General features: G+C 33.3%; 1 protein-coding gene across 1 annotated transcript; it reads right to left on the reverse strand.

Annotated features, from left to right (window-relative positions):
• Positions 1-1,015: 1,015 nt before the first annotated feature.
• Positions 1,016-15,568, reverse strand: LOC121729656 (beta-catenin-like protein 1). Its single transcript, XM_042118236.1, has 13 exons — positions 15,403-15,568; positions 15,130-15,333; positions 14,437-14,583; positions 11,595-11,726; positions 10,844-11,003; positions 8,567-8,658; positions 8,364-8,495; positions 6,143-6,291; positions 5,757-5,932; positions 5,233-5,399; positions 2,103-2,198; positions 1,651-1,747; positions 1,016-1,134 (listed from the first exon to the last, which is right to left on the reverse strand). The coding sequence occupies exons 1-13, from the start codon at positions 15,430-15,432 to the stop codon at positions 1,046-1,048; spliced, it is 1,671 nt and encodes a 556-aa protein (XP_041974170.1). The 5' UTR covers positions 15,433-15,568; the 3' UTR covers positions 1,016-1,045.

The following is a 15,568-nucleotide window of genomic DNA, read 5'->3' on the forward strand; positions in this document are numbered from 1 at the left end:
ATATATATATATATATATATATATATATATATATATATATATATATATATATATATATATATATATTTTGGAGGTATAATAGAGGCTTGAAAAGGGCCACCCTAGTGTTGACCTAATAATACCTCTTTCTTAATAATAGACAAAGTGATACAAAGTATGTACGTATGGCGGACGCTAGATCTTATAGACACAATTGTATGTTTACCTTATTATTTATACTCAAGACAATATAACGCATAGCAATATTAAGACTGCCTTTTCATGTTGAGCGTATAAAACTATTTAAGATTTATGATAAATGGAATTGGTACTTATAAATTATTATTGCATTTACATACTTAGTAATATATTTTAAATACGTTTTTTTCGTTTCGTTTATAATTTTATGATATAATTTTTTTATACTGTACAAAGATATATTTTATGGTTGCGCTTGCAGAGCATTAAATATACAAAAATTAAAAAAAAAAGTGAATTCACAAAGCTCACTAGGATTTTTTTACTATTCGTTTTATGAAACTTCTTTTACATATGTTTGACTTTCACGCTACAGGGATTTAACAGTATACTCTTTATTCTTTAATGCGTCACAAAAATTACAATCATTTTCAGATGTGTGTTTAAAAGTATGTTAGCCCATATTATGCTCTTGCCCCAATGCAATGTTATTTTAATGAGAATGATATTATGATGATTATTATTTATTATTATACTATATCAAATTCTGATGTGTTTTTATAGAAAATTACTTTTATAGGTGTTGTGAACTTCACTTAAATTTTTTATTAAAATATCAACACAGCAAATACTTGTCGCTTATTTTACAAGTTACCAATTACTTAAAACGTGACGTATGGTACTCTTCTTTGTTTTATAAGTATACTGTATCCGAATTTTGGCAAATATGTATATTATATTTTAAAATGAATTTAATATGTGTAAATAGGTATTATAAAATTGTTATTGAGTTAACTGTTACCAATTAGGTTTGTATGAGATATGTAATAAACAGTTGTAATATATATGTGCAGACGTTTTATTTGGCTTAGAACTTGTCGACGAGTTGGAGGATGTGTTGTTGCTCCTGCTGCCGCCACTCTTCGCTGCCCTCGTCGCCCAGGTTGCCGGCATATTCTAAAAAAACATTTTTGCTAAAGATTTTTTTGTCATTTTGCTTTGTAACCACAGACATTGATCAAGAGATACCGCATATGTATGTACTTCGCGTATCATATTTCGTTCCCAAACGACGAGCAATGCTCGTCTTTAGAAAGTCTGTTCTTTAGTCTGCTGTCGGAATCAGACGTCAATCGGAATTTTAAAAATGCCTAAAAGTGCCGTATTGAGCTGTAGAAATTCAAATATAAACGTTGGCCTCGACAATGGACACGTTTCTTATCATCGGTACGTCACAGTAGGTAGGAAAAAAGTGGCGCGCTCGTTTTCATACAGATGGAGCGACATGCGGTATCTATCTTGATCTATGTCTGTGTTTGTAACCAAAGGTCTACTAGGTAATATTAAAAAAATATCTGGTATTATTTTCACACTACTCACGCCATATTATGCCAATCAATTATGTAGTAACAAACTCTGATATTGTTTTGCGTAGAATGAAAACACTCCGAATAGATCTTCGAATATTTTTACCTCTCATAACGTGTCTGATGATCTTGAGTGAGCCGCCGCGTAGCGACAACACGCGTTGCACTCGCTGCTTGATGGACGGCGGGCCCGCTGTACACACCTACAGGACACATGTATGTTACAGCAATTGATTCACAGACATACAGCGACTACGTAATTTAGTTGGGTTATGTCAAGCCCAGTCGATAGACCACGACTAACACTATTTTTACATAACCCAGCCAATTAACGTATTTTGCGATGAGTCCGACAAATTCTTCTATGCGAAAAGTTTCGGCGCTGCTGCGTTTTCGAATGCTTGTTGGTCTGCAATCTGCATATGCATCAATGGTAAATTTTGAATGTATGGACTATGTTAAGACCATAAACATATAATTGTTAAAAACGAAAATAAAGCACAATGATGAACTTTAATATCCTAAAGCAGAACCAAATATAGACAATATTCTACTCACCTCTAAAATAATTCTGTCTATCAGCTGTAAAGTGAACAATCCTCCGGACAATCTCTTCAGGTACTGAGCATCATCGTCCAACTGTTCTGCTTCTTGCTGGAAAATAAAAAAATACTGTAAGCAAAAGCTACAATATTTGGAAATACACTCGTACTTCGAAGGTGATTCCGAGTTTCGGGGGTAACTTACATCTGAATATAATATATATTCAGATCTTTATCACTGAAATAAATACTTTATACTTGTTCCACTTCTTTTATATTAGGTATGCGTTTTCTCCACATTGGCCGATTATGAAAAAATACAAGCAATCACACAAACGTGTATCGACCATACAGTAGTCAAGTTGTGCGTATTCATGGCAATCATGGTTTCCCAACGTGTAAATGGGCCTCAGAGTAGACAGAATTATAGAGTATACCGACTTAGAACTGATGTTGTTAAATTTGACGTATTATGACGAAAATCGTCGCTAGGGTTGTTAAATTGTTACCTACGAATTTAAAACTATGACATATTCGCTGGACGTGTTCCTCTTTGGTCGTATTGTTGTTTGTGTTTTGGCACATGCGATTAAAATTGACAGAATCCAATTTTGAAATCTTTATTTTAAATATTTAAAAATAAATTATATCAGCTACGAATAATAAAAACTAAGGAAACGTAACTCCCATATTTCAACCGTTTTAAATTTGGCTCCTTTTCGAACACTAAAATATGACAATTCAGATTTTCGCCAAGGTCGTATCCCAGGTAACGTATCATAATATTGCGCGCCGGACGACAGCCTGCGCGGTTATTGTCATTGTCATAGTTATGAAACAATAATTGTCAAAAGCGGATAGTATTATGCAGTATACACCAAGCACATCTACTATCACGAAGAAACGAGCACATAATTATTATTTTAAAATCAAACATTTTCCTCTGATCCTTCAGACATCGATAATAATAATTAGGGCCCGGAAAAATATATGTATTAAAAAATCGAAAATATGTACATAAAATATGGACAAAAAAATCGAAAATATGGAAAAATATGGAGTATCAAATAGAAATATGGAAAAAATATGGAGTATAAAATTACAATAATCAAACATTGTTTTAGTGTAGGTAAGAAAAGAGTCACTCGTGATAGTTAACAAAGAAACAGATGCCAGAAATATGCTTTGCTAGCCAGCATAGCATATTTATATGGCATAGCTGTGCCAGAAAGCATATTTGGTTTGGGAATAAAAGTCTTTATTATAGAAAATAATCAGTCCGCTTAATATTGGCTAAATGATCTCTACACGTCACATGACGTGATGGTTGCATACGTCAAACATCAAAAATCGGCAGTTTTTTTTTTTTGTGTAGGTATTACTTAAATCCTTTATTTTATCCGAAGATCGAAACATACTTCAGTTTTTGTTTAGCTATGTCAGCAACAGGACCTTTAGCATCTGAAAATTTATTTTCTATTTCTTCAATAATCTTCTTTGGAAACAAAATACGACGATAAAACGTGAGAGAAATGAAATACGCAGCCGCATAGTGGCGGCCGAACGTATTTTATTTTTTTATTTTTGTGAAAATATGGATGATTGTGACATTTTCTTGCAAAATATGGACTTATCTTTGTAAAAATCTAAAATATGGAAAAATATGGAAAATAAAACACCAAGTTTTCACAGTCTAAACATGATAATTCATGTAAAAAAACAGATTCTAGGCCGAAAACTGCGTAAAATAAAAATATGTATTTACATATAAATCCGGGCCCTAATAATAATATACATGTAATAATTATGAACAAACCTTGTTGTACGACTCGGGCCAATCTAAAACTGTCCGAGCACCTAGAGAAGACGTTTTGAGATTACAAAAATCTATGTGCTAAATTATTACAGAATTGAAATAAAAAACTTACGTAAATTTTGTAAGTTTATAAGTTAACTCACAATTAATATAATATTTTAATAACAGTTATACTTATTTGTTTTTGTCGATTGAACGTAATTTATTACATTATGTTTTTTTTTTGTTTTGTTGTAAAAAAATCCGTAGCAAGAAATATGAGAATACCCATATCATCATATAGCGCATTTAGTATAATGTCAGCCAGACCCTAAAATTTCGTTTATGATTAAATTGTTACATCTTGCATAGCACTGTCCATGGCGACTTTGTAAAAATTTTGTAATTATATTATTTTTTGATTATTGCACTTTTAGAATAACATGTAAATTTAATAAGACAAACACAAAGAGACCAGCTTAATTTTACGCAAATACCCTAGCATCCAACTTAAATAAACCATCTTTTTTGGGTCGACAAAAATACAAGAACTTTAAGCATAATTTTAAACAATTCACTTATAGATGAAAGGTTATTTGTGGTTATTCCTGTATTAAAAGTCGTATCTGTATGACTTCTACACCATTTCACAGGACATTTAGGCATTTTAACAAAAAAATATTGTAAAAAGCTACGTAAAAAGTAAGTAAACAAACCTATGTAAACAAATTGTAAAATGAGTTTGACAAAATTGTCATGTCAACCTGATTGAAGGTCACTCGAGTATACATATACGAAAAATGTGTACCGAACACATGCATGCATATTTATGCATGTATTCGGGTCACATTTTGTAGCCTTTTGGTGCACTTTTTTTGACGGAGTTACTCTTCCTTAGTTTTTATTATTCGTAGTATATCAGCCAGCGTTCATAATCCTAGTGAAACCCGACGAATTTGACAGATATTGAAACCTGTCCGTTTCTTTGCAGTCGAACTACTGGTAGTTATGTCTATTGTGCGGGCCTCCTGCTTACGCAAATAAGGGCCGCAAAAGTTTGTGAGGATGTATTTTTTTGCACTTTCACCAAAAAACGAATTAATGGATTTTGATGAAACGTTACAATACTATTTATTATCAGAATAATACCAATACTAAGAGCACTTACAGACAAACGGCACTAGTCGACTATCGTTGACATGTATAAAAAAAATCAATATAAAAAATTCAGCGACAGCCGTCAACGCGTGCCGTCGACGCGTGCCGCCGACTGCCGTCAATGCGTGCCGTTCGTCTGTAAGAAGCCTTACTAAAGATACAGTAAGCGCTGGGCTCAGCTAGTTATACATACCTCCATCTCCTTTTCAGTCCGGTCGACCCTGTCCATGTACTTGAAGTGCAGCTCGAGCAGGCGGTCCACCTTTTCCAGGTCGTTCTCCGTGAACTTGGCCAGCAGCCGCTGCCGCTGACCGCCCTGGCAGTTGCGCAGCATCGACGAGATTATCGATACCACATGCTCTGTACAACGAAATTCAACATTTACCACGTTACTTCGCTATTTAAAAATAGATCATGTCATATAGATGCCAGAATACAGCATTACTAAATATTGTCTTGTTTGCAAAAAGGTTTCCTAGAAAACGAATTACATTTTCTGCAGTTTTTTTACTATACACACAACTGTGTTAACTGTTATGGACTCACGTCATATAATATTGTTATGCTATCAAAACCGGCTCCGCACATTTAATTTCGATTTTTTTAAAATGAGACGTATCGCCAAAATCAGAACTTCTGGCAATTATAATCTGTTTAAATTATTAAGCAAGTAGTGGACCATATTCAAACAAGAACTACACGACCTAGTTACAATACCTTCGTGTTGGTCAACAGTGAGCAGCCTCTTGCGCTTGGGCGTCTTCATGAATAGCGGGAAGACGGTCCGCAGGCCGAGTATATCGACGAACTTGTTGCAGTTGTCGCGCCCGTCAGCACCCACCAGCGCGTGGTCTAATACCTTCAAGGAACCGTTACGTGACATCTTCTTTTCCCTGCAACAATAGATTGGGAATTAGTTTATTGATTAAATTATTTTTTTGGGAAGCGAGTACAAAATAGGATATGTACTCTTAATGGCCGCTAGAGGACCACTTACCGTTAGGAGGCGGTTGGTGAAAACAGGCATCATTTGCACAAAATAGTAGAATCGGGTCACAGAAGCACAGCTGTCGGTTTAAATTCCAATTATAGTTCATATGCACCTGAGCATAAGGTTCATGAGTTGCAGGCCCTCGCCGCGCAGGAAGCGGTCGCGGTTGGCGGGCTCGAGCAGCGCGCAGCACAACGCGTCGAACATGTTCTCCATCGCCTCCTGCTCCTCCGCGCCCGACGGGTCGTGACGCTTGTAGAACTACACATGGGACCAAACGGTTCAATTTTATAACCTAAATACAGTCCAGTATAGCGTTTAAGAAAAAAAAATCGTCCATAGACCATAGACACAAAAGGTGTGTTCTAAGGGAGGCCACATGGCCTCCCTTAGAATAGGACAATATCCAAATATATATAAAAAATCATTAGTAAAACCGATTTTTAAAAAGGGGAATAAAAAATTAATAGAAAATTACAGACCTATAACACTTATACCTGTTAAATCAAAAGTTTTCGAAAAATGTATGCACAAAAGAATCACTACTTTTATAAACAAATACAAAATACTGAAAGAAGAACAATATGGGTATCAGACTAATAAAAACACTATTTTAGCAGCTTCTAATCTTGTTCATACCGTAGCTAAAAATTTAAATGAAAAAAAAAACCTACATTTGGCATATTTTTTGACATGTCAAAGGCGTTTGATTTTGTTTCACACGAGCTATTGCTGCAAAAACTTGAAAATTTGGGAATCAGGGGTCCAGCCCTAGATTGGATAAGATCTTACCTCTATCAGAGAACTCAATTCGTTGAAATAACTTCAATAAATAATTTCATTGTACAATTGGTGCATAAGTCCAAATCTAGAGTAATCAAATGTGGAGTACCCCAGGGCAGTGTTTTAGGCCCATTACTATTTTTAATCTTTATTAATGATCTTCCTGCCGTGACAGACGATAATTTCACACTATTCGTTTATGACATATCAGTGATCATGAATCTTAATAATTATATAAATATTGACCTTAAATTAAATGAAACAATTAAAAAAAATATTCTTTGGATGCAAAATAATAATCTTAATGTTAATCTGACTAAAACTAATTATATCTAATTTAAGACTCGTGTAAATGAAACAACAACTTATACTATTATGTACAATAACCAACCAATAAAAAAGGTAAATGAAACAAAATTTTTAGGAGTCTATATTGACCAAAACCTAAATTGGAAGTCACATATAGAGCATGTATGCTCTAAGCTGAACCGATTTGTTTATGCTCTTTACAGATTGAGACAAATATGTGCACTACCTACAGTTCTCGCTATGTACCATGCTTACGTAGCATCTGTTCTCAGATACGATCTAATGCTCTGGGGAAACTCGACAGAAATTAATAAGGTATTCATAGTACAAAAGAAATGTGTAAGAGCCATTTGCGGTAGACCCTCCTATGAATCATGCAGACCACTATTTAAAAGATTAGGACTTATGACATTGCCTAGCCTAGAACATATTTGAGCTAGCCAATTTTGTAAAGCAGAATTATGGACAATTTACAGAAGCACATGAAATATACACACGAAACAATAGAAATGCTGATAGATTGGTACTCGACACTTTACCACTAATAACCTTGTATCAAAAACAATACTACCCTATGTGCAACAAAGTATACAATGCCATACCGAAAAAAATTAAAGAGCTACCTTATATTAAGTTTAAAAAAGAACTAATAAAGTGGCTTAAATCTAAAACATTTTATTCTACAAATGAACTTCTACAAATCTGAAATTATTTATATTATGTATTGAAACAGTGTTGACTAAGAAATTGACATATTCTATAATAATATTGTAGCCCTATAAATTTTGCATGCCTATAGTTATTAGGTAGAAAGACTTTTTTTTTTTTTTTTTTTTTTTTTATTAAATAAGGGGGCAAACGAGCAAACGGGTCACCTGATGGTAAGCAACTACCGTCGCCCATGGACACTCGCAACATCAGAAGAGCTGCAGGTGCGTTGCCGGCCTTAAATCTGTATAATTATTGTATATAATTGTATATAATTGTAAATATTGTATATAATTATTGACTGGAATCCTGTATAATTATTGTAACATCTTTTGTAACGGTACTTTCTGCAAATAAATGATTCTGATTCTGATTCATGAGCTGGTACCATAGAAAGCAAATTTAGGAAACCCACATTCAATCTGTTCATTTGAAAAAGATTGATGATATTATATCGTTCATGACTGCCCGCACAATGTTGCGTGGATTAACTTAAGCCTTAATATTTTATTAGTTTTATTAATGAGTCTTACCGCTAATTGCTGCAGCAATACATCTATGCCGTCCAATTCACCAAGGAGCTTGCGATTTTCGGGTGTATTTTGTAAGAGTATTGATAAAATTTCAGTTGCATACAGCTTGTTTGCATCAAATGGAATCTTCATCTAAAAAAAATACAAATTAAAATAAATATTTTGAAACAACAGATACTATTTAGTTTAAATAAATATCTTACCTTTAGCCTTTTTAGAATCCACTGTATAAAACCTTGTTTGGCAACTTCTACACATAGTTCTGGCCTAAATTCTGTTATGTTTTCGATGATACCTAAAAATTGAAAATTAATCACTTACTTTAGTTTATTTTAAAATAGTAATTAGTTATTACCATCATTATCAAGATCAAGAATCAGTATACATATAATATACATAACGTGACCAATGACCATACATCCCACTTTCAGGCAGTCTGTCCCAGTGTTCCGCGCGAGGCCGAAATTGTCCCGCTTTTGCAAACAGACCAAACGATAATTTGAAAGTATTTTTACGTTCCAAATACAAGCAAGCATATTGAATGTAAAAAAATACTTTTAAATTGCCTGCCTGCAATGCCTGGTATAACGCACTTCCACATACATATACTGTAATGCCGGCTCTTGATATAGGCGAACGCGTTGGCCAACGCGTCTGCAGACGCGTTGGCCCAATGTGTAGAACGGGCGTTCGCGCGTTGGCCGTAGGTATTTAGACGTTGGCCGACGCGTCTGCGAGCTTGCCGCGCGGGTCGGAAATGTCGGCGAAAGATCAAAGACATTTGTCGCAAGCTTCGCGCTCCATCCACACATAGGCCGCGCGATCAGTTCGCCCGGAGTTATAGTTATGATAATTATAATAATATGTAATAATTTTTATATGTAATAATTAAATAAATAATAAGTAGGTAATAAAATAATTACTTATATTATTTTAATATTATAAAATATTATGTAAAAGTGAGTTTATTTCTTTGTTTGTTATGTTTTCTCGCCTTTTATTTATTTATTTCGAGAAATTCTTTAAAAACTTTTTCTTGTCCACATTTACAAAGTAATTATAAGCTGTGAATAAATAAACAGCTGCAGCTGTTAGCGACTAAACATCCATTTTGAATCCGTCCGCACATTGGCGCGATCCAAAGCATACTGAACGACCTTCCTATGTGTGGATTACTCACAAACGCCGTTGCAAGCGCACTGCCAACGCGTCTGCAGACGCGTTGGCCAACGCGTTCGCCTATATCAAGAGCCGGCATTATGTATTAACACTGTAATAACAATTAATTATATGTAGCTAGACATATAATTAATTGTTGTGAGCGAAATCTGCCTACAAACTGTTGTACATTTTGGCAGATAAAAAATGTATGATAGCTGTATCTGTTTATTGAATAAACCTTTTTTTCATTTTCATTGATTTCATTTCACAACAAACATGATTTTTCTGTCATATTATTTTGCTCGATATCAATAATAATTATAATGACAACAGATAATTATAATAGCAACAGAATGGACAAAAAATTTATAATTAAGGAGCGAACGCGAGCCCTACTCACAATTGTGACTTGGCCAACTTTATTTTATGTACTATCAGAGAAGTTGATTCCTATGCAAATCGGGGACCTAAGTAGTTTGGTTGCGTTACGTCAAACCCAGCTGACAGATCACAATTAACATTAAATATACATATTCGACCAAATAACGTTGGTCTGTCAATTGCATAATAATCAACTTCCTCGATGGTACAATTTCGCAGATGTCCCGCTCTAACGAAAAAAACCGGCCAAGTGCGAGTTGGACTCGCCCATGAAGGGTTCCGCAGCAGCAATAAGGTTTATTTTTATGAAATTAAAAGGGTTTTGATTTATTTTTATGTTTCAGTTGATTTAATGAAAGTTTATTTAAGGTTTACCATTTATGACGTATAAAAAAAACTACTTGCTAGATCTTGTTCAAACCAATTTTAGTTGGTAGTTTTTATAGTAATGTACATCATATATATTTTTTAGAATTATCATGCCCCTACTTTAGAAGTTAGAGGGGGGGGGGGGGGGACACACATTTTTCCACTTTGGAAGAGTCTCTCTCGCAAACTATTCAGGTTAGAAAAAAATGATATAAAAAACCTCAATATGATTTTTAAATACCTATTCATAGATACCCCACATGTATAGGTTAGATGAAAAAATTTTTTTTTGTTTCAGTTATACCTATGGGGACCCTTAAAATTTTTAATATTTTTTCCATTTTTGTATCAAAATCTTAATGCGGTTTACAGACTACATCTACCTACCAATTTTCAATAGTATAGCTCGTATAGTTTCGGAGAAAAGTGGCTGTGACATACGGACGGACAGACAGATAGACAGACGGACAGACAGACAGACAGACAGACAGACAGACAGACAGACAGACAGACAGACAGACATGACGAATCTATAAGTCAAATTAAGTATACATTGAAGTGGCAATTACCTAATGTCTCATGCACAGCATCTCTCTCGTCAGGGACCTGCTCATCCAGTCGGGACAGATTATGTAGCAATAGAGCTGGGCACTCTGCCTCCGCCAGTGCAGCAATCAGTTCTTCAGCACCCTCCTCACTCTCATGTAATATATCTACGTCTGTTAGCTCCTATAAATATAAATGTAATAAGAATAAGATATTATTGATATATATTATTGAATAAGTATTAATGATATATATTATTGAATAGCCGTGGGAGAGCCATGCTTCGGCACGAATGGGCCGGCTCGACCGGAGAGATAACATGTTCTCACAGAAAACCGGCGTGAAACAGCACTTGCGCTGTGTTTCGCTGAGTGAGTGAGTTTATCGGAGTCCCGATCCTCTACCCTATTCCCTTCCCTACCCTCCCCTATTCCCTTCCCATCCCTACCCTCCCCTATTCCCTTTCCATCCCTACCGTCCCTTATTACCCTATTCCCTCTTAAAAGGCCGCCAACGCACCTGCATCTCTTGCTGCGATGCTGCGAGTGTCCATGGGCGACGGAAGTTGCTTTCCATCAGGTGACCCGTTTGGTCGTTTGCCCCCTTATTTCATAAAAAAAATTAATAGTTTTTGCATACACCTCAAAATCTTTTGTATGAAACTGAGATATGATTAATAAATGTTGAGACATAATAAATGGAAAATCCACAGAGGTAACACTACTTTATATCTTACACTAATTAAATAAATATTTAAATTTTATTAAATCTTACCTGTAACAGATGCACAACTTTTGTAGAAATATCAGTGTTGTCATGTGATAATAACTCTAATATGGAGTTGATACACTTCAGTTCCACTAATAGTGGATATTGATCTGGGACTGTTGCTACTGCACTAAGATCCTGATAATAAAATGTAAATAGGTATTAATTTTACTGTAGTGTCTGTAACATATATGAGCATATCTCAAAAAAAGTGTACTTTCTATCTAAATCTTTGTCCCACATTTTAAAATATGTTTTTCTATTAATAAAATAGACCATTACCCGTTTCTATTAAATTGTATGTGTTTATGTAGTAAGTTAAATAAATTCAGTAAAAAACATTTACAAATTAGAATTATATTAATAAATTATTATTAACTATAAAAATATTTTGAAAATCGGTCTAATCTAGTTGTATGAAAATTGAAGTGTCCCAATTTCATACCTTCCCAAACAATTGATTGTATTTGTAAGGCTTTGCGGAAATTTTTGAAACAACTTATGTATTTATTTAGGGCTGCAAGATCGTAAATCATTTAAAAAGAATATTTGGTCGTATTAAACCAAATTTATTTAATAAATAATGTTTTTATTGTATCGCGGAAAAAGTTCCTCTTTGAAATTCCTTTTTTGTGACCATATTTTTTAAAATTTTGGAGTATATTTTGGTATAAATATGTTTCAGCATAGTGGCAAAATTGTTAAGCTCGATATCCATCTTATTTTCGTTTTGATATTTCTTTTACATTCCACGTGCGCGAAGTGCGAACAGAAGGTTCTCTATTAGCGTAGTGGTCCAAAAAATTTCCAGTCTCTGTTACCCAAGAAACGCAGGTAAGCTCTAATATTATTATTATTTCGCCTTAAGATCCATTAAAGCTCCCAATTTTGATTTCGTAAGTCAAATCATAAACGAGTAATAGTTTTAGTTGTACGCGTATACAAGTTGAAAAGTTTATTTAACTTTATTCGTTACTTCCTTTTTTGTTACTTTTGAGTGGTAACGTATATAAGGAAAAGAAGGTAACAAAATGGGAAATTGTAAGGCAGAGTATTGACTATGTGATTTTTATTATAATAAAAATTACATGAGTCGTAGCCAAGCTTTTAACGATTCTATTATTTGCTCATCTTGTTTTGGCATATAATTTTAAGTAACATTGATATTTTTGATTATTATGTAATAAGATTAGACAAACAATATTTTGTTTCAGATACTGATTTATTAACCAAAGGATCGTAAAGAAACAGAAATAAAAAATAATAAAATAAAAATTGTTTTATTTCTGAATAAATTTGAATCAAATATTTTCAGAATGTTGAACTACATGTTGCCTACCACCGGTTCGGGAACTAACCCGGCGAGAAGAACCGGCGTAAGAAACTCGCACGGGGCCACTTTTTAGTAAAAAAGTGGAAAATTTGTCTTTTAAAAAAATAAAATTTACAATGTAAATAACTTAATCTATACAATATGAATACACAATTGAAAGTCACATATAATAAATGTAGAAGCAGCCTTGCAAGCAGCCATCCTACTCCCAAGATGTGCTATCGTTTAGGAAATCTTTGACCGGCTTTGGCACACAAACGTTCTTTAATTACTTTTTTAAATTTATTAATTGATAGATTTTGAACGTTTTCCGGGATTTTATTGTAAAGGCGTATACATTGACCTTTAAAAGATTTACTTATTTTGCTAAGTCTGATCACTGGTATTTCCAGCTTGTGCCTATTTCTAGTGTTTCTACCGTGACTATCACTTTTAGTTTTAAATTTAGTTAAATTCTTTCTAACATACAATACATTATCCAAAATGTATTGAGAAGCAACAGTTAGAATACCAATTTCTTTAAACTTTTCTCTCAGAGATTCAAAAGCTGACATTTTATAAATTGAGCGTATAGCTCGCTTCTGCAGCACAAAATGAATGAGAAATGATACTCTTAAATATCACAGATTTTTTATTTGTACTACTGTTTAGACTAGGTTTAAGAAATCCTATTTTGTTACCAGAATTATATTTTGGTTACTGTCCCATAAAAGCGGGCGCATATTTCTTTGATTTTTTAAATATTTTATTACGATATTATTATGTTTTTGTGATGAAGACAAAAATAAATACTTCGTTTTTGCATTATATATGTATAAAAAAATTATACAAGATAAAATAGACTCAATATTGTAAAGATGAGAAAGAGTTGTGGCCAAATAGTAACGTAAAGGAAACATTACCACCTATATTTTAAGATTTTACTTTTAAAAATAGACAGATATTTTAAAAACAAATTAAATTTTGTTTTATTATCCGATTTAATCAAATAAAATTTCTAATAACACAATTCAACATTGAATTTACGTAATCTAGTAAAGGTAACAAAATAGGAAATTTTCTGCACCTCGGGTTTGTTTTAATAGATTTTGCTATTTATTAACATTTTATATCTGAAAACAACCCCTATTCCAAATTTTGTAGACATTTACCCATATCTTAAAATAACAAAATCGGTAATATTTAAACATTTTTATTTTATCATATTTTCTAAAAAATTATACAAATTTTTTGAGAAACGCTCATATGTATGTGCTACATTTTGTGAATTATTTTAAGTAATAATTCTTAATCAGTCTCCACTGAGCCTGCATATTGCAGAATATTGGCTATAATTGTATTGTATTTTTAACATGCCTTTTATTTAGCACAGTAACTAACAATTTGTAAATCATGCAAAACTTTCCATTACAATATTTTTTTTTATATAAACATTAGTTATAATAATTCTTCAAGCCCCATAAGAGCACCGGTGATCGCGACAACAATCGAAGTAATAATAATAATATGATTTACCTGTAAAGCCTCAAATAGATCAACCTCACTGTCCATAAACTTCTCTGGTTGATCGGGAAACTTTATGCGCATTTCCCTATTTTTGAGAGCTTTCTTTTCAAAATTGAGAACTAATTTTTTTACAGCAGTGTCATCCAAAACTTCACCCTGCAAAAAATTTACTGGATTTAACACAAATAATCATTTAATACTTTTTATGATATAAAGTAGCTTTAAAAGAAATAAATTATTAGGAATAAAAAAAAACTTAAATATATGTATAGTATAAAAGTCTACTAATAATAAAAACTAAGGAATCGTAACTCCCATACTATTACAGTTTTAAATTTGGTTCCTTTTGATCTGTCATGTCACATCAGCCTAGTACCGCTCAAGGTCACCTAAATATTGCAAATGTATTGAAATGTGTACCTAAGGTACACTTTTTTGACAAGTATTGTGGAGCATGTTTTTTGACGGAGTTACTTTTCCTTAGCTTTTATTATTCGTAGATAAAAGTATTAAATGTATTTCCGTTGTCTGGTACGTGTAACACAAGTCCTTCAGGTACTTAGCACAGGGCCAGACTGACGTGGTGTGAAGCTATTATTATTTGTGGATAAGTTAATACTTATCATTTAGCTGTAAGACAAATTTTAATTCTAGCAAACAACAACCACTAATAACAATAATTTTACTAATAACCAAAATTACCTCTGTTGCTTCTGTTTCTACAAATCTAAGTATATCTTCTCGTTCTTTATCCGAAATCGCAGGTTCTATAGGCAGCTTATGTCCAAGGGAGACTTGATCAACATTGGATTTACTGCCCAGTTTCCTAGATTTGGCTGCACGTGGAGTTTCATCGTCAGAATCATCCAATTCATCCTCGTTTGGTCTTTTTGGTGTAGGCACCGGCTAAACAAAACGTTTTTGGTTACGTATAGATGAACATAGTTTATGTAAGTGGTAATTTATTGGTATTACCTTAAACGAAAGCAATTCACCGACATCCATTTTTGTTTCCTGACTTTATACTGTTTAACAACTAATAGTCATGTAAACTTATTCTATAAAATAAATGTAAAAATGACAATAGAAACTTTATTTGAGCTATTAATGCGATTATAAATATAAAAATTAAAGAATAAAT

Source organism: Aricia agestis, chromosome 8, assembly GCF_905147365.1.
Source record: "Aricia agestis chromosome 8, ilAriAges1.1, whole genome shotgun sequence".
Classification (NCBI taxonomy): domain Eukaryota; kingdom Metazoa; phylum Arthropoda; class Insecta; order Lepidoptera; family Lycaenidae; genus Aricia; species Aricia agestis.

Excerpts from the sequence above, each read along its gene's own strand:
- LOC121729656 (XM_042118236.1), bottom strand. The coding sequence starts at position 15,432 with ATGGATGTCGGTGAATTGCTTTCGTTTAAG. Across the intron at positions 8,659-10,843 it reads TGCTGTGCATGAGACATTAG|GTATCATCGAAAACATAACA; the intron begins GTAATTGCCACT and ends TTCAATTTTTAG. Across the intron at positions 6,292-8,363 it reads TATTGCTGCAGCAATTAGCG|TTCTACAAGCGTCACGACCC; the intron begins GTAAGACTCATT and ends TCCCATGTGTAG.